The sequence below is a fragment of the Sorex fumeus genome, unplaced genomic scaffold, assembly GCF_029834395.1.
Source record: "Sorex fumeus unplaced genomic scaffold, SorFum_2.1 ptg000122l, whole genome shotgun sequence".
Taxonomy (NCBI): Eukaryota; Metazoa; Chordata; class Mammalia; order Eulipotyphla; family Soricidae; genus Sorex; species Sorex fumeus.
The window spans coordinates 62,434,157-62,451,646 of NW_026606179.1; the positions used below are offsets into that span (position 1 = coordinate 62,434,157).

A 17,490-nucleotide genomic window follows, 5' to 3' on the forward strand; every position below is an offset into this window, starting at 1 on the left:
TGTGCTCCCGGGTGCCAGCTGCCGGCGGCGCACCTGGGGTTCGCCGGGACCCGCGGGCGCGCGAGGGCGGGGGGCGCGCGGAGGGGGCGCCGGGGGGGGGGCGGGGGGCGCGCGGAGGGGCCGCCGGGCGCGCGGCTGCGGGGGAGCAGCGCCCACCCTGCCGCGGAGGCCGCGCTCCCGCATCGCCGCGGTCCTCGGGCGGGCGCCGGCCGCGGCTCCATCCGGCCCCGCGCCCGCCCGCGCGCTCCGCCCGGCTCGCGGCCGCTCCCTGCTGGCGGCCGCGGGGACGGCAGCCGGCGCCGCGCGGGCGGGGGAGGGGCGCCAGGTGTCGCCCGCCGGCCCCCCCCGCGGCCCCCCGCCCGCCCCCCGCGGCCCCCCGCCCGCCGGGCCTCCCCCGCGAGGCTTCCGGCGCCCGCCCGGCCCCGTGCGCACGTGCGCGCCCGCCGGGCCCCGCGCCGCCTGGAGCAGCGCCGGCCTCGCCGTGCCCGCCCGTGAAACGGGCCCAGCCGCCCGCCCCGGGCCCTGCGCTCGAGTTTCGCCCGCCCCCCCCCCCCGGGCGCGCGTCCAGCTCAGGGCACCCCGCGGCCCCCTCCGCGCCAGGTGCGCGCGCTCGGCGGCGCGGCCGGCCGCCCCCGCCCCGCGGGCGGTGACCCAGGTGGGAAGGGCTGGACCCGCCCCAGCCGTGCCGGCCGCCGCCTCCCGCGGCCCCGCCCCGCCCCGCCCCCCCGGGGACGCCGGCACCCCCTCCCCGCCGCCCGCCGCCCGCCGCCGTGCCACCGCCGCCGGCCCGGGATCAGTGACCCGGGCGCGCGGGACGGGGAGGCGCGCGGCCCGCAGGTAGGAGCCCCCGCGGCGCCGCGCCGCGCGTCCCTGTCCGTTGGCGGTCGGCGGGGCTCGTGCGAGCCGGGGGGCGGGGAGACCACCCGCGCGCGCCCCGCCGCCGCGTGCCCCGGCGTGCGCCCGCGGAGCGGCCGGCCGGGGGCGGGGAGGGGGCGGCGGGCCGCGGCCCCGCTCCCGGGCGCGCACGCTCGGCGGGCTGCGCTCCCCGCTGGCGCCGGCCCGAGTGCTCGGGGCCCGCCAGCGTCATCGGGAACAGATGGACGGGGGTGGCAGGCGCCCAGCTCCCTCCCGCCGCGCCGGGGCTGGCGCGGGCGCGGGCGGGGGAGGCCGGCCGGCGGGGACGCCGCGTGCGCGCCTGCCAAGCGCGGCGCGGGCATGTCCCGGGGCAGGCTCGGGGCTGGCAGCGGCGCGCCGAGCCGGCGGGGGAGGGGCGAAAGTTGAAACCCGCCGCGCGGGGGCCGGGGGCGCCGCGGCCTGGAGCCTGCGGCTGCCGGGCGCCCGGGAGCGCGACCCCCGGCCCGGCGGCCGCGCCGCCCCCCGCGGGGCGCGGAGGGTGGGCGCGCGGCGGGGGGCGGGGCGCGCGGCCCCTCCGCGCCGCCTGCGGGCGCCCAGGAATTTCGGGACGCTGCCTGAGTCATTCCAGTCCGTCAAGTGTGCAGGGCGCGGGGGTGCCAGGAATGGGGAGGCGCGGGGCCGGGGCCGGGGCCCAGTGGGCCGCGCCGGTTTCTGGAGGCGGGTGGCCTCGCCTCTGACCGCAACCCCAGCTACTTAATGACCCCCTGGCGGCGCGGCGCCTCCGTGGCCCTTTCAAGCGCGCCCCCTCCCCGTCCGCGCCCGCGGCCCGCCCGAAAGTTTCTGGCGACCGGGCGGGGGGCGCGGGGCGCCGGGGGCCGCGCGCGGACCCCCGGGGCCGCCGCCCCGGCCTCACCTGGCCCCGGCGCGCGCGCGGGCGGGCGGGCGCGCGCGGGCCGGGCCCCGCGGGCGGAGGTCAGCGCGGGCGCGCGCGTGGCCGGGTGGGCGGCGGCGCGCCGGGGTGTGTCCTCGCCGGCGACAGCAGCAGGTGTTTCTGGCGGCGGCCCCGGAAGCTCCACCTCCCCGGCGGCCCCGCGCGCGCAGCCGGCTGAGATAAGCAGTTTAGACAAACACTGGGCGACGGGGGCTCCAGCATGTGCCGGCCCGGGCGGCGCGGCGGGGCCCGGGCATGAAAGGTGAGCGCGGGGCGCGGGCCGGGCGCCGCCGGGGGTCCCCGCCGCCCCCCGGCGCGGCCGGCCAGCAACTTCCCCGAGCGCGCGCGCGGGGGCCGGCGGGGGCGCGCGGCCGGGGGCGCGGGGCCCGCGCGAAGTTTCCGCGGCGGCGGCGGGGGCGGGGCGGGGCGCTGCGGGCGCCCCCCGGTCGGGTCGGGTCGGGCCGGCCCGGCCTGGCCTGGCCCGGGCGCCCTGCCCCCTGCCCGGAAGATGGCTGCCCGGCGGGAGGGGCAGGGCGGCGCGCGGCCCCCCACCCGCCCGCCCGCGCGCTGCCCTTCTCCCCCCTGCCCTTCCTGCGGCGCTGGACGCTCCCCGCCCCCCGCCCTCGGCGCGGATGCGGCCGCCCGAGCGGAGCCGATTCAATTACGCGCGGCGCGGACACCTCGCCGCCGCCCGCCCCTAATTAGATTCCCCTCCCGGAGGCGGGCGGCGGGCGGGCGGGCGGCGCGCCGCGACCCTCGGACCCCCGGGGAGCGCGCGGCGGGCGGCGGGCGGGCGGGCGCCACGCCCCCCGGGGCCGGCCGGCCGGGCAGCGGGCGGGGGTCCCGGCGCCCCGCAAGTTTCCGCGCCGTGCGGGAAGCACCTGCCGCGCCGCCGGGCGGGCGGGGGTCGCCCGCGCCCACGTGCCCGGGTTTGTAAACTGGCCTTTGTCTGCCCGGTTAACCCCTGCGGCGCCTCGCCGGGGCCCGGCCGGGGCCCACACAGGTCGGCGTGGGCGACACAAAGCCGGGACCACCGGCTGGGAGCGCAGAGGGTCCCTCTGCCGGGCGCGAACAAAAGGCCGCGGGGAGCCCCGCGCCCCCGCAGCAGCCCCCCGCCCGCCCGGCGCCGCTGGTGGCTCCCCGTGGACGGGCCGCCCCCGCCCGCGCCTGAGTCAGCGGCCGCAGGTGAGGCCCGGCCTGCGCCGGACCGGCCCGTCCGACCCCGACCCCGGCCCCCGGGGTTGCTTTGTGTCGCCGCGCCCGGGGTCAGCCCCGCCCGGGAGGCCCCGGCCGGTCAGTCCCCGGCCGCGCGCCCGTGACCCAGATGCGCGCCCCGGCGGGGAGCCCGGCCCGGGGACGGCCGCGCGCCCGCGTGTGGTCCCGTGCGGGTCCCGTGCGGGTCCGCCCGGCGCCGCTGCCCACAACTTCCCGGCCGGGGGAACTTCGGGCCGCAGGGCCCGGCCGGCGCCCCGCCCCCACCCGCCCCCGCGCGCCGCCCCGCGGCCAGCCCGCGCCCTGCGCCCGCAGACCCGACCCGGCCGGACCCGACCCGACCCGACCCGACCCGGCCCGGGGTCCCGAGGTCCCGAGACCGCCAGGCCCCGCGCCGCCGCCGCCTCCGGCTTTCCCAGGGGAGCGGGGCCGGCCGCTCCCGCGGGCGCGGGGACGCGTAGCAGCTTGTCCAGCCAGCAGGGCTGGTTCTTCCGCGGAGCCTGGAATCCCGGCCCGGGTGCCGGGCGAGCGAGCGCGGCCGCCGGGGCTCCGGGCAGGGCAGGGAGGGCCCGGCCGGCGCGCAAGCAGATGGGCGGACGGACGGACGGACGGACAGGCGGGGTGGGCGTGCCCTGCCCCCTGGGATCCTCCAGGCCCCCCTCCCCCGACTCCCAGGGGAAGCTGGGGAGGGGGCCCAAGGGTGGCCGGGCCTGCAGCCGTGGGGGCCTCACCTGACCCTGGGAGGCGGGGGCCAGGCGGGGGCCGCCTGGGGAGAACGGGACTCACGCCCCGGCACCAGGGATTGAGTTGGGACCCGGCGCGGGTGGGCGCCCACATAGGCACGTCTGTGCATGCACACGGGTGTACACGCAGAGCCCCGCTCGCACACCCCCTGGCAGGGAAAGGCCCGGGATCCGGCTCCCCCCAGGCAAACCCCACTCCGGGCCCTGGCGAGCTGTTGAATCGCCTCGTTGTGGCTTTTGGGCCCGTGGCTTCCGTCCGAGTGGGGCACAGAGGCCTGGGTGAGAGTCGGGCCTGCCTTGCAGCGGGCACTGAGGGTGTGCTCAGACCTCTCTCGGTGGCGCCTTCACCTTTTCGTGCCTGGGGTCAGGGCACTGCAGAACCCCGTCGCCGCCCCCCTCCCCCACACACACACAGCAGCTGGCACCCAGGCGGCGTGGTGGACGGGACACCCCTGTTCAGCCCCACAGAATCTGCGTGGGTTTTCGTTGTGTTGGTGGCAAGGGCTGCGCCCTGCGGGGTGGGGGTCATCATGGTGGTGCCCTGTCCAGAGCCCACACACCCCCGCGGCACAACTGGCCTGGCCTGCTTGCACCCCACGCCCTGCAGGCTGAAGGGGGTGAGAATCCTGGGCTCAGAGTCAGCCCCGGGGAGTTCCAGGCTCCCCTTGGCTCTCCGGGTCCTGGCAAGGGAGGCGGGGGTGACAGTAGCTGCTTGGGGTCCTCCGTATCATGGCCTGTGGCCATGGGCCACTGTGTGAGTTGGCCTGGCCAGCCCTCGTCCTGGAAGTGTTGGTCCTCAAGGCGCCTCTTCACGGAGGCTGGGGGTGGGGGTCCCTCGATCCCCACTTTTAACTGGCAGGGTAGTCCGCCCTGTCGACCTTGGGGAAGCCGTTTCCCAGAGGGCAGGCAGAGCTGCCCCTCGGGGCGGCCCCCCACTTCGGGCAACTCTGGCCTAGGACTGTCCCGGCCTGGCGGTGTGTGCGGTGCTCGGGCGTGTTTACTGTGGACCAGCTGGGCCCAGCGGCCGGTGGTGGTTTCTGATGGGGCGTCGGCTGTCTGGGCTTGGAGGATAACTCAGGAGCCCGCCTGCCTGCAGAAGCCCTTGGAGCTGTTGGAGCCGGGGGGCTTCACACGGAACCTGGGTTCACGGTCCCCAGCCTCACAGGCTGACCCGGCCAGACTGCAGGGCCCAGGTTCTCGGCTGACCGTCCAACCAGCCTGCGATCCACACAGGCGGGCCCCGGGGCTCCGCTGACCGCAAGCTCAGCGCTGGGCCATTGAGAGCAGGTGCACGGGGACTTGGGGGACCCTTCCTGGGTCATGGCGCCGTGACTTCCTTTTTTGTTTGGGGCCACACTTGGCGGTGCTCAGGGACTTCTGGGGCCCAGGCCAGAGCCTGAGGCAGCCGCGCACAGGAAGGTGCCCTCCCCTCGACCCCGGGGCTCCGGCAGTCACCACTTCCCCTGCGGAGAAACGGGGAGTTTCCCTGTGGTGCCCACCGCCCTGTCGGCAGGGGGCTTCCTCCTGAGAGGCCCCGCTGGCCCTCTGGCCGGTTGCCTGGCCTCCCCCTGCTGGGGCCGTGCCATGGACGCAGGCGTCCGTTCACAGGCCCGGGCGGAGGGCTCCTGCTGCGTCCCCCTCAGGCCTTGTCCACTGCAGGGGAGCCCTGACCTCGTGGACCCGTGGGTGTGCGGGTGGCCACAGGCTGCTGAGTCCGAGGGTCGGCCCCCGGGTGGGGGTGGGCGTCCCAGGCCTGGGTCCTGTGTGCCGTCTGTTTTTTTGAGGGGTGGGTCACGCCTGGCCAAGCTCAGGGCTTATTCCCGGCTCTGCACTCAGGGACCTTATGGGATGCCGGGATCGAACCCGGGTCAGGCGCGTGCCCGGCAAGTGCTCCCCGCGGGGCGGGGGCCGTGCGGGCGCCTTCTGGCGTCTGGCCTGGCCCACACCGGGGCGAGGGCCTCTGTCAGGCTGGAGGAGGCCAGGGGGTGCCCTGGCCCTGGTGGCTCTGCTCGCCCTGTCTGTCCAGCGGGGCAGAGGCCGCCCCGCCCCGCTGTCTGTCCATCTGCCTGGCCTTTTGTCTTGCTGTCTGCAGGCTTCCCGGCCCGCCCCCTCTCTGCCCCCGGCCCTTCATCCAGACGCTGGGCTTAGAATAATCTCCCGCACGGCCTGGCCGTCTGTTCCGACTTCCTTCCTCCGAGGGACTCCCGGGCGTCTGCGCCTCCTCTTCTCTCCTCCCCCTCCTCCTCCTCCTCCTCCCTCCCCTCTCCTCCTCCTCCCCCCCTCCTCCTCCCTCCCTTCTCCTCCTCCGAGCCTCCGAGGCGCCACCCAGCGCCCGCCTGCCCTCCCTCCCGGGAACCAGCTACCCGCCCCTGTTAGAGCAGGGCGGTGGGGGGGGCGGGCGAGCCCAGCCCCTTCCCTGCAGGACGGCGCCCACGGGGCCCTGGGCCTCTGCGGCCTCTGCTGCGGCGGGAGTTCTGGGTCAGGATCAGCTGCCAGCCCACCCCTGCGAGGCCTTGGCCCCCTGCTTCCTGGAGGAGCAGAAGCCCGGCCCCCCAGCGAGGCGCTGAGAACTGCCGCAGGCAGGCGGAGGGCCGAGTTACGAGGGGGCACTGCTGGCGGTGCCAGCCCCTCCTGCCCTCCCCCAAGGCTGTGGGCTGCTGCCTCCGCCAGGGGGTCCTCCCCCCCCCCCAGCACCGCTTTCTGCAATGAAGAATCACCCAGAGGGGAGATCAGAGCCTGCTGCACCCCTCCTGGCGGGCGTAATTAGGGGTGCCTGAGCTGGGCCCACAGAAAATCCATCGCGGCTATTAGCCGGTAATTACAGAGCTGGAGGGACCAGGCCTGAGGTCCGGGCTCTGGGCTGGCAGGATGAAAGGGAGCCGTAATTAGGGCTGGGCGGCGCAGCTGATTAATGGGGCCCAGGCCGGCCTAATGGGGTGTTAGGCTCCCCAGGGGGCACTGGGGGTGGCAGACACCCAGCTCCCCGCCCTCTGGGGGCCATCCTGTCAGTGTGGTGGGGGCTTGGGGGTTCCTGCCCGGTGTGGTGGGTGTTCGGGGGTCCTGTCCGGTGTGGCGGGGGTTTGTGGGTCCTGCAGTGTGGCAGGGGTTTGGGGGTCCTGCTGGTGTGGCGGGGGTCCGGGGTCCTGCCGGTGTGGTGGGTGTTCGGGGGTCCTACCCGGTGTGGTGGGGGTTCGGGTGTCCTGACTGGTGTGGTGGGGGTTCGTGGGTCCTGCCAGTGTGGCAGGGGTCCGGGGTCCTGCCCAGTGTGGTGGGTGTTCGGGGGTCCTGCCCAGTGTGGTGGGTGTTCGGGGGTCCTGCACGGTGTGGTGGGTGTTCGGGGGTCCTGCCTGGTATGGTGGGGGTTCGGGGGTCCTGTCCGGTGTGGCGGGGGTTTGGGGGTCCTGCAGTGTGGCAGGGGTTTGGGGGTCCTGCTGGTGTGGCGGGGGTCCGGGGTCCTGCCGGTGTGGTGGGTGTTCGGGGGTCCTACCCGGTGTGGTGGGGGTTCGGGTGTCCTGACTGGTGTGGTGGGGGTTCGTGGGTCCTGCCAGTGTGGCAGGGGTCCGGGGTCCTGCCCAGTGTGGTGGGTGTTCGGGGGTCCTGCCCAGTGTGGTGGGTGTTCGGGGGTCCTGCACGGTGTGGTGGGTGTTCGGGGGTCCTGCCTGGTATGGTGGGGGTTCGGGGGTCCTGTCCGGTGTGGCGGGGGTTTGGGGGTCCTGCAGTGTGGCAGGGGTTTGGGGGTCCTGCTGGTGTGGCGGGGGTCCGGGGTCCTGCCGGTGTGGTGGGTGTTCGGGGGTCCTACCCGGTGTGGTGGGGGTTCGGGTGTCCTGACTGGTGTGGTGGGGGTTCGTGGGTCCTGCCAGTGTGGCAGGGGTCCGGGGTCCTGCCCAGTGTGGTGGGTGTTCGGGGGTCCTGCCCAGTGTGGTGGGTGTTCGGGGGTCCTGCACGGTGTGGTGGGTGTTCGGGGGTCCTGCCTGGTATGGTGGGGGTTCGGGGGTCCTGTCCGGTGTGGCGGGGGTTTGGGGGTCCTGCAGTGTGGCAGGGGTTTGGGGGTCCTGCTGGTGTGGCGGGGGTCCGGGGTCCTGCCGGTGTGGTGGGTGTTTGGGGGTCCTGCCCCGTGTGGTGGGGGTTCGGGTGTCCTGACTGGTGTGGTGGGGGTTCGTGGGTCCTGCCAGTGTGGCAGGGGTCCGGGGTCCTGCCCAGTGTGGTGGGTGTTCGGGGGTCCTGCACGGTGTGGTGGGTGTTCGGGGGTCCTGCCTGGTATGGTGGGGGTTCGCGGGCCCTGACCGGTATGGCGGGGGTTCGGGGGTCCTGCTGGTGTGGCGGGGGTTCGGGGGTCCTGCCCGGCTTGGGCCCAGTTCCTTGGATGGGGGCGGGGACCACCCAGCCTACACCCCTTTGCTCCTTGCTGGGGGGTGCACTGGCCGGAGGAGGACCCCCAACCCCCGCCAGGAAATACACCCGCAGCAGCCGGTGGTGTAGACGTAACTGACCAGGAGGGAGTTAAGGAAGAGCTGGTGTGTCTGGGGGCCTCCCTGGCTCCGCTCAGGCCTTGGGCCGGGGGCTGCCCGCCCCGTTCCCAGCGCCGGGGGTCCCGCCCTCCCGCTCCTGCGAGGGTCTAATTTTAGTCGGCCCTAATGAAGCTGCTTATTTGGATTCTATTTTCGGCGCCTGACGTCACGGGCCGGCTCCCCCCACCGGGCCGACACGGCAGGGACTTGGGGGGTGGTGCCGTGCTTGGGGGGGCACGCGTCGCCACGCAGGGGTCCCGGGATGCCCCCGTGAGGGGCGCTGCAGAGGTGCCGGGGCACAGAGGAAGCCGCGGGCAGACCGGCCAGGGCGCAGCCCCCGGGGCCACGAGGCCGGCCCGGGTGACTGGCCGCAGCTGGGGACCAGCCCCCGCCCGGCTCCGGAGGGGCCTTTGTCCCCGAGGGGCGTCCCCGCGGCCCCCTGCCTCAATGGGCCCTTTCATCGGCTGCGCCCCCGAGGCTGCGCGCGCGCTCGGCGGGAGGGCCCTGGCGCCGGGCACCGCCGGGCACGGCTCGAGGGTCCCTGCGCTCCGGTGCGCCCCACGGTGACGCTGCTTCTCTCCCGTTCCAGGCATGAGCCATGAGCCCAAGTCCCCCTCACTAGGGATGCTCTCGACCGCCACCCGGACCACCGCCGCCGTCAGCCCCCTCACCCCGTCGCCGCTCAATGGCGCGCTGGTGCCCGGCGGCAGCCCTGCCAGCAGCTGCGCCCTCTCGCAGGCTGCGCCCTCGTCCAGCTTCGCCGCCGCGCTGCGCAAGCTCGCCAAGCAGGCCGAGGAGCCCCGAGGTAAGCCGGCCCGCGGCCGGCAGGGGCTTCTGCGCCCTCCGACCCGTCCGTCCGTCCGGGAGCTGGCCAGGGCTCGCCCGTCCGCGTGTGTGCGCGAGGGTCGTGGTCACGGCCGGACTGCGGGGGCGGGGGGGGAGAGTGGAGCTGTGCTCACAGGCCAGGGGCCCTGGGCCGCCGCCCACCCTTCGGTGTCCGCAGGTCCACCGTGGACGGGTCTGACTTCTGGACCCGCCTTGCTTGGGCCTCTGCTGCCTGGTGGGGAGGGTCGCGCTCAGGACGCCAGCCCAGGCCTGGGCTGTCCCAGGCAGTCCCAGGGAGTCCCCGGGGGGGGGGGGGGGATCACCACCCCACGTGACCCTCTCCGCCCCATGGAGACGCCAGGCCCCCTGCCCCCCACAGCTCTGCCCCTCAGGGTCACCAGCCCTGCGAGTCCTGGCGACCCCACATCTGAGGGACGGTGGGCTGTGAGTGCTGCATCAGCCAAACGCAGGGCCTGGCCATGCTGTCCCTGGGGCCAGGATGTCCTGGGGTCAGTGTGACCTCAGGGGTGGTCAGTGTGACCCAGGAGTCAGTGCATCCTGGGGCCTGTGTGTCCTGGGGTCTGTGTGAACTGCGGGGTCATTGTGTTCTTGGTGTGTCAGCCTCACCTTGGGGAGTGTGTCCTGGGACCTGCGTCACCTGGGGGGGTCAGTGCCATCTGGGGTCGGCGTGGCCTGGGTCCCGGCGTCCCTGAGGAGAGGCTGTGGGGGCGTCTCTCCCTCTGGCTGAGACTGGGGTCCGCGAGCCCCTTCCCTGGGAGGCCCGTGGGGGAGGCTCCGCCCAGCCGGTCTGGGGGTCCTGCCCGGAGGGGGACCCACAGGAGCTCGGGGGGCCGAGGGCAGCTGGCCCAGCGCCCCTCACCGTGCCCCCCCACAGGGTCGTCGCTGAGCAGTGAGTCGTCCCCCGTGTCGTCCCCGGCCACCAACCACAGCTCGCCGGCCAGCACGCCCAAACGCGCACCCATGGGCCCCATCATCGTGCCCCCTGGGGGCCACAGCGTCCCCAGCACGCCCCCCGTGGTCACCATCGCCCCGACCAAGACCGTCAACGGCGTGTGGAGGAGTGAGAGCCGGCAGGTGCGTGGAGCCCAGGGTGGCTGCGGCTGCAGCCAGCGCCCCCGTCTGGCAGCAGCTGCCCCGTGTCCCGTCCTGCCCCGGTGCTGTCCCCACTCCTCTGTCCTGCCCCTCCCCCACCCGTGTCCCCGGTGCTGGTCGAGTCCCCCAGGGATGCAGGGGCCATGGGGGGGAGGGTAAAGACCCCCTGACCCTGGCCAGGGCCTCAGCTGCAGCCCCGGAGCAGGTGGGGTGCTGGCTGGGGCCCCTGAGGACAGGAGGCGGGCGTGGGTCCAGCTCTTCCTTCCCACGGGCCGTGTGCCTGGTCACCCGCGTAGTCCTCAGCTGGTGTCCATGGGGTCCTGGTAGTGTTGGGGGGTGCTGGGAGCAGGGCGGGGCGCCCTGGGGGGAGGGGCTGGGGCTCACCAAGGGCCCTGGGCAGTCTCCACTGCAGGGCCTGAGAGAGGCAGGACAGGGACGGGCGGTGCTGCTGCGGGTGCCGCCCACGGTTAGGCAGAAGGTCCCCAGGCCCGCCAGGAGTGATCCCCGAAGGCAGAGCCCCGAGCCCAAACCGAAGCAGCCAGGGGAGGGGCCGCCGTGCCAGGAGGGAGCACGGGGGAGCACCGTCGGCCCAAGGGTGGGGGAGGGGGGTGCCGGCCCACGCCCGCACACGCTGGAGAGGCAGCAGCTCCAGAACGGGCGCGCGCGAAGGAAGGAGGGCGTGCTTGAGTGTGTGTGTTCGAGCAAATGTATTTGTGTGTGTGTGCGCGCGCGTGTACAAGGAAGTGTGTGTACACGTGCGTGTGCCAGTGAGTGTGTGTGTACAAGCGTGCATGCGTGCGTCCAAGTGCGGCCTGAGCTCCCCGCTGTCCTGCAGGATGCGGCCTCCCGGGGTGGCGGCAGCGCGCGCGAGCGCCTCATCGTGGAGCCCCCCCCTGCCCCAGGAGAAGGCGGGCGCCCCGGCCATCCCCTCCCACCTGCTCAGCACCCCCTACCCCTTCGGCCTGTCCCCCAGCTCTGTGGTGCCAGACGCCCGCTTCCCTCCGCTCAGGTGAGTGTGCGGGACAGAGACCCCCCCCCCCCCCCCCCCCCGCCTCATCCCACCCTCCCCGCCGCCCTCCCCCCGCCCTCCCTCACGGCTCACTCCCGCCCCAGCCTGCAGCGCCCGGTGCCTCACGTGGTGCCGCCCAGCACGGTGACGGAGGATTACCTGCGCAGCTTCCGGCCCTACCACACCGCCGAGGACCTGCGGGTGTCCTCGCTGCCGCCGCTGGGCCTGGACCCGGCCGCCTACTACCACCCCGGCTACCTGGCGCCTCACCCCTTCCCGCACCCGGCCTTCAGGTGAGCAGCGCCCGCACCGGCCCTCGGGGACTTCCAGGGTCCCCGGGCTGCCAGTGGGGCGGGTCCCCGGGGCCCGCTGGGCTGCCCTGTCCCCAGGGTCGCTCTCCTGGACTCACGGCGTCCCCCCGCAGGGTGGAAGACTCCTACTGCCTGTCGGCCCTGCGCTCCCCGTTCTACCCCGTGCCCACGCCGGGCTCCCTGCCCCCCCTGCACCCGTCGGCCATGCACCTGCACCTCTCGGGGCTCCGCTACCCGCCCGAGCTGGCCCACTCGTCCCTGGCGGCTCTGCACTCGGAGCGCATGTCCACCCTCAGCAGCGAGCGGTGAGTGGGGACCCGGCCGAGGGGTCCGCGGGGGGCCCGGGGGCCTCTCTCGGGGGAGCCCCGCCGCCGGCCAGCCCGGTCACGGCTCCCGGCCCTGCAGGCTGCAGCTGGACGAGGAGCTACGGCGGGAGCGGGAGCGCGAAGCCGACCGGGAGCGCGAGCGGGAACGGGAGAAGGAGCGCGAACGGGAACGGGAGAAGGAGCGTGAGCGGGAGAAGGAGCGTGAACGCGAGCGGGAGCGGGAGAAGGAGCTGGAGCGGGAGCGCGAGCGGGAGCGGGAGCGCGCCCGCGAGAAGGAGCTGCTGGTGGCCAAGAGCCTGGAGCCCGCCTTCCTGCCCGCGGCCGAGCTGCACGGGCTCCGCCACGCCGCCGAGGAGCGCGCCAAGCCCGCCGAGCGCCTGACGCCCACCCGAGCAGGTGCCCGCCCGGGGCTGGGCTCGCGCGGGCGTGGACTCGGGGCCTTGGGGGGTCCCGGCCCCGGCAGGGGGGTGAGCCGGCACGGGCCGGCGTGACCGCGCCTCCTCCCCACAGAGAAGCTGAAGGAGGTGTGCCTGGCGGTGCCCAAGGCCGGCCCGCAGCCCCTGCACCCGCTGCCCGCCCCGCACCACGCGGTGCCCGGCCTGCTGTCGGGCCACGGGCTCTTCTCGCTGCCGGCCAGCAGCGCGGCCGCGGCCCTGCTCATCCAGCGCACCAACGAGGAGGAGAAGTGGCTGGCGCGGCAGCGGCGGCTGCGGCAGGAGAAGGAGGACCGGCAGACGCAGGTGTCCGAGTTCCGCCAGCAGGTCCTGGAGCAGCACCTGGACATGGGCCGCCCGCCGCCGCCCGGCGAGGCCGAGCACAGGCCCGAGAGCGCCAGGTGGGCTGCGGGCCGGGACCGGCGGCGGGCGGGTGGGGCCGGGCCTGGGACCCCGCGCGTGCCGCCCCCCGGCCATCCTGACCCGCTGCCCCTTCCCAGGCCCGTGTCCAGCCGCCACGAGCCGGGCAGCCGGGACCCCCCGCAGCACTTCGGGGGCCCCCCACCCCTCATCTCGCCCAAGCCCCAGCACCACCCTGTGACCACGGCCCTCTGGAACCCCGTGTCGCTGATGGACAGTGCCCTGGAGCCTCGGCGCGGGCCCGACAGCCACCCGCCGCCCGGCCGCCCGGCCGCCGTGCCTCTGGTCAAGGCGGAGCGCGTGCACGGCCCCGAGAAGGCCGACGAGGGGCCCCGGAAGCGCGAGGCCGCCCCCGCGGACAAGTTCCTGCCCCCCGCCCGCGAGGCCGGGAGCCTGGAGCACGCGGCCTTCCCGCCCGGCCCGGGGCCCTTCCTGGCGGAGCTGGAGAAACCCTCGCCCACGACGCTGCTAGGCTCGCCGCGGGCCGCCCTCGCCCAGCCCGGCTCCCCGTACCGGCCCGCCCTGCCCGCCCTGCCCGCCGGGCCCCGGGGCCCCGACCCCGCCTACGTCTACGACGAGTTCCTGCAGCAGCGCCGGCGCCTGGTCAGCAAACTGGACCTGGAGGAGCGGCGGCGGCGGGAGGCCCGGGAGAAAGGTGGGCAGCGCCCCGGCTGGGGCCCGAGCTGCGGAGGGCGGGCAGTGAGCGGGCGGGGCCGGGCCCGGGGCGCGCTGACGGCCCGTCCCCCCCCAGGCTACTTCTACGACCTGGACGACTCGTACGACGAGAGTGACGAGGAGGAGGTCCGCGTCCACCTGCGCTGCGTGGCCGAGCAGCCGCCCCTCAAGCTGGACACGTCCTCGGAGGTACGTGCCTCGCGCCCGCCGCGGCCCCCCCACCCCCTCCCGGGCCCTCGTGGCTGAGCCCCGTCTCCCCCCAGAAGCTGGAGTTCCTGCAGCTCTTCGGCCTGACCACGCAGCAGCAGAAGGAGGAGCTGCTCAGCCAGAAGCGGCGGAAGCGGCGGCGACTGCTGCGGGAACGGAGCCCGTCGCCCCCCGCCGCCAGGTGCCGGCGCCAGACGCCCTCGCCGCGGCCCGTGCTCTGCACCCGCTACAGCCCCGACGACATGAACAACGGGCCCAACTTCGAGGAGAAGAAGAAGTTCCTGGCGGCCTTCAGCCTCACCCACATCAGCGCCGAGAAGAGGAAAGGTGAGCCCACGGCAGCCCCGCCGGCCACTCGCGCCCGGCTCGAGGGCCACGCCAGACGGGCACCCTGCAGCGGGCGGGTGGGCGGGCGCGAGCGGCCCAGGTGCGAGCCGACCGCTGCCAGCCCCGTCTCCCGCCCCTGGGCGCAGCTCTCAGGGACACGGGGTCATCGGAGTTCTGGGCGCTCCCGCCCTGGGGTCCACGCTGGCCCTGGGGTCGGTGAGGGGCCGGCCCTGCCTGTGCCCGCACCCGCCGAGTCGGGAACCCTCTTCCGTGGGTCCCTCCGATCCTTTCTTGGCTGGGGAGCCTCTTGCCCGGCCTCTCAGGGCCATCCGGGCTGTGGCCTGGCAGGTCACACGCCGGCTCTGTGGGGGCCCGGCCCCTCGGGGAGGACACGGCCCGTGACGGGCGCTTCTCTCACAGACAAGGAGAGGCTGGAGGAAATGCTCCGGGCCCTGAAGCAGAAGGCGCTGTCCGCGGCCCTGGACTCGCTCCGGAGCTCCCCGAGGGACCGCGCTGTCTCCCTGAGCGGTAAGTCCGCGGGGCCGGCCGCTTCCTGCCACCCTCGGGTGCTCTGAGCACGCTCGCTCCTTTCTTCCCTTTATTTTTCCTTCTTCCCTCCTTCCTTCCTTCCTGCGTTCTTCCTGCCTTCCTTCTTGCTCCCCAGCTGCCTTCCTGGGGCCCCTTTGGGCCTGTCGCTGCCGCTTGGCGCCCAGCTCAGGCCCCACCTGACCGGCGCTCGCTCCACGTCCTGCCCCTGGTGGCGGCCACGCCGTGTGTGGGGTCTCTGGCTGCAGTCAGTGACCGACGTCGCCCGTGCTGTCTGTCTGCAGAGCCCGGCACGCAGCCCGCCGCCGTGGACGCCGAGAAGCCCGGGGTCGCCGCCGCCTCCCTGTCTGACATTCCCAAGGCCACGGAGCCCCTGCGAGCCCCGGACCCCGCTCCCGCCAGCGGCGAGAAGAGCAGGAAGGGCCTGAGCCTGCCGCCCGGCCTCCAGGGCACCGCGCCCCACAGCCTCGACGGCAAGACCAAGCCCTGGGCGCCCTTCGTGGCCGAAGAGTTCGCGCACCAGTTCCACGAGTCGGTGCTGCAGTCCACGCAGAAGGCCCTGCAGAAGCACAAAGGTGCGCCCAGTGCGGCCTCCCCAGGTCGCCCTCGTCCCCAGGGCCCTCCCTTTGCTTCCCGGGACTCAGAACCGAGCAGCAGGCTCGATCCTCGCCCCCGTCCTGCCAGGAGCCAGTCCTGAACACAGAACCAGGAGCAGCCCCGAGCACAGAGTCAGGAGCTGGCCCTGAGGGGACACCCCGGCCGGTCAGGCACACGGGAGCCCCAGGTTGGACCCCAAAGCCCCCGTCCCTCCCGCCAACACGCCTGTGAACTCCTGGGGCCAGAAGCGAATGGCCCGGTTAGCAGTGCCAAGACTGTTGAAATGTCGGTGATAGCCTTGGCGTGTGCGTCTGTCACGTGGGCCGATGCCCAGGCAGCAGTGGGCACTGGGGTTCTCCGTAGTTGGGGGTCACCCAGCAAGAAGAATAGCCCCCCACCCTGTGTAAGGGCCTAGCACCTGGGCTTTGGTCATCTGAGGAAGAGGCCAGTGGCCAGCGAGGGAATGCAGGGCTGAGGACCACGTGCAGCCGACCCCTCTGTGGCCCAGGAGTGGGCGCTGGGCACTGCCGTGGGAAGCTCCTGCTTCCCGGCGGGCATTGGCTGGCAGATCCCCAGCAGAATGCGCCCCAGGCAGCCACAAGGCACCGTTGCTCCCCGAGGCCTTGAGCGTGGGCAGCGAGGCTGAGCCCTTGCCCGGATTCACTTACGAGCCGGACCCACCCCCCACCCCCACCCCCGCTTCCCCTGTGGTCAGCGGCCCGTGGCCCGTTTCCATCCGCAGGGAGCACGCTGCTGTGTGCAGACCAGCACCAGGTCGAGGCGTCCGTCCACTACAACATTCCCGAGCTGCAGTCCTCCAGCCGGCTGCCCCTGCCCCAGCACGACGGCCAGCAGGAGCCCGCCGCGCCCAGGAAGGGCCCCCTCCTTGCCCAGGAGCCGGGCCCGGACTCGGGGGAAGAGGACGAGGAGGACGAGGAGGAGGACGACGAGGAGGAAGGGCCCAGGCCCAAGTGGCAGGGCATCGAGGCTGTGCTCGAGGCCTACCAGGAGCACCTGGAAGGTAGGACGCGGGCCAGAGGCGACCGACCGGGCCGCCCCCTGGCCCCTTTGCCCCGTGGGCCGCCTCGGCCCGCCAGAGGGATCTCGGTGGGGCTGCGGGCCCCGTGGGCGCGACGGCCACCGGGCGGCTCCTTCTCCCCGCAGAGCAACACGTGGAGCGGCAGGTGCTGCAGACCCAGTGCCGGCGGCTGGAGGCCCAGCACTACAGCCTCAGCGTCGCGGCCGAGCGGCTGTCGCACAGCATGGCGGTGAGGCCCGCGCGGGGCCGGGGCCGGGGCGGCCGGTGGGGGTGCGGGCGGGGGCCGGGTTCCTGACGCCAGCGTCCCGCCCCAGGAGCTGAGGAGCCAGAAGCAGAAGGTGGTCTCGGAGCGGGAGCGGCTGCAGGCCGAGCTGGACCACCTCCGGAAGTGCCTTGCCTTGCCCGCCCTGCACTGGCCTCGGGGCTACTTCAAGGGGTACCCCAGGTGACGGCTTCCCTTGCACTAGGCGAACCGATAGCATAGAAATATTATCTATTTTATTACCTTGAATATTTAATATTTTTCACTGGGAGGTTTGAAGCTTCGACGAAACAAACAAAACGAGAATGTGCCATGCATGCCGGGACGGGACCCGCCGGTCACCGTCCGAGGCCGAGGCCCGGCCCTCGCCAACACTAAGGCCTCGCCCGCACCGCCGCTGTCGCTCGCGCCTCCGGCCCGCCTGGCCGCGGCCGCCGTCCCCGGCAGCATGGCCTCGCCTCGCCGCGCCTCGCCGGCTGGACGGTCCCCGCGCTTCCCGGCGCCCGCGCCCGCCCGCCCGCCCGCCGTCCACACACACGCGCGTCCGCTCCGAGAGGAGCCGAGGGTGCTTCAGCCTTGTACTGTGTATATAGAAAAACAAAGTTTTGTATGTTTTTATTACTTTAATTATTGTTATAAAGAGCCTGCCATTTTTAATATGTGGTGGGGGGTCGTTTGTTTTCCTGTTTGGGGGTTCTGTTTGTTTTTTCTGTTTGTTTTTGCTTTTCCGGGCAGAAACTTGCTTTAGTGTTTGTACTGCTGCTGGTCAGGACATTAAAATATTGAAACGTTTTTTAAAGTCCAACGCACTTACCCCGGCGGCGCCCGCGCGACCCTTCCTGTCCGCGCCACACCAGGAAACGCTCCGGGCCTCGCTGGGCTCCGGCGGGAGGCCCGGCTCAGGAGGGTCGGGGTCGGGGGCTGAACCCTAGAGCGGCCGGAGCAGGTGGAAGAGGGGCCTGGAAGGGCCGGTTCGGCTGCAGCGAGCCGGGGTCCCGGCGGGTGGGGGGCAGGCGCGCCAGGCCGAGGGGCAGTCCCAGGGGCCAACGGTGGCTGAAGAGGCATCGCCGGCCCGAGGTCAGAGCAGCCACTGTGCTCCTGGCCCTCGGGTGGGGCCGGCAGGCGCCTCTGCACATCTGCCAGGGAGCTT

The 17,490-nt window shown here is 74.2% G+C and overlaps 1 protein-coding gene across 1 annotated transcript in view; it reads left to right on the forward strand.

Moving 5' to 3' along the window:
- The window catches only part of GSE1 (Gse1 coiled-coil protein), a 36,329-nt gene extending 19,706 nt beyond the window's left edge, over nt 1-16,623 (forward strand). The window contains 16 exon segments of the mRNA XM_056136976.1: nt 8,839-9,054; nt 9,970-10,169; nt 11,023-11,073; nt 11,075-11,196; nt 11,301-11,489; nt 11,621-11,812; nt 11,913-12,229; nt 12,344-12,668; nt 12,768-13,342; nt 13,439-13,551; nt 13,626-13,896; nt 14,317-14,424; nt 14,727-15,017; nt 15,782-16,060; nt 16,204-16,307; nt 16,393-16,623. Of these exon segments, the coding sequence (XP_055992951.1) occupies nt 8,839-9,054; nt 9,970-10,169; nt 11,023-11,073; nt 11,075-11,196; nt 11,301-11,489; nt 11,621-11,812; nt 11,913-12,229; nt 12,344-12,668; nt 12,768-13,342; nt 13,439-13,551; nt 13,626-13,896; nt 14,317-14,424; nt 14,727-15,017; nt 15,782-16,060; nt 16,204-16,307; nt 16,393-16,527 (3,488 nt within the window). The 3' untranslated portion in view covers nt 16,528-16,623.
- The last annotated feature ends 867 nt before the right edge of the window (nt 16,624-17,490 follow it).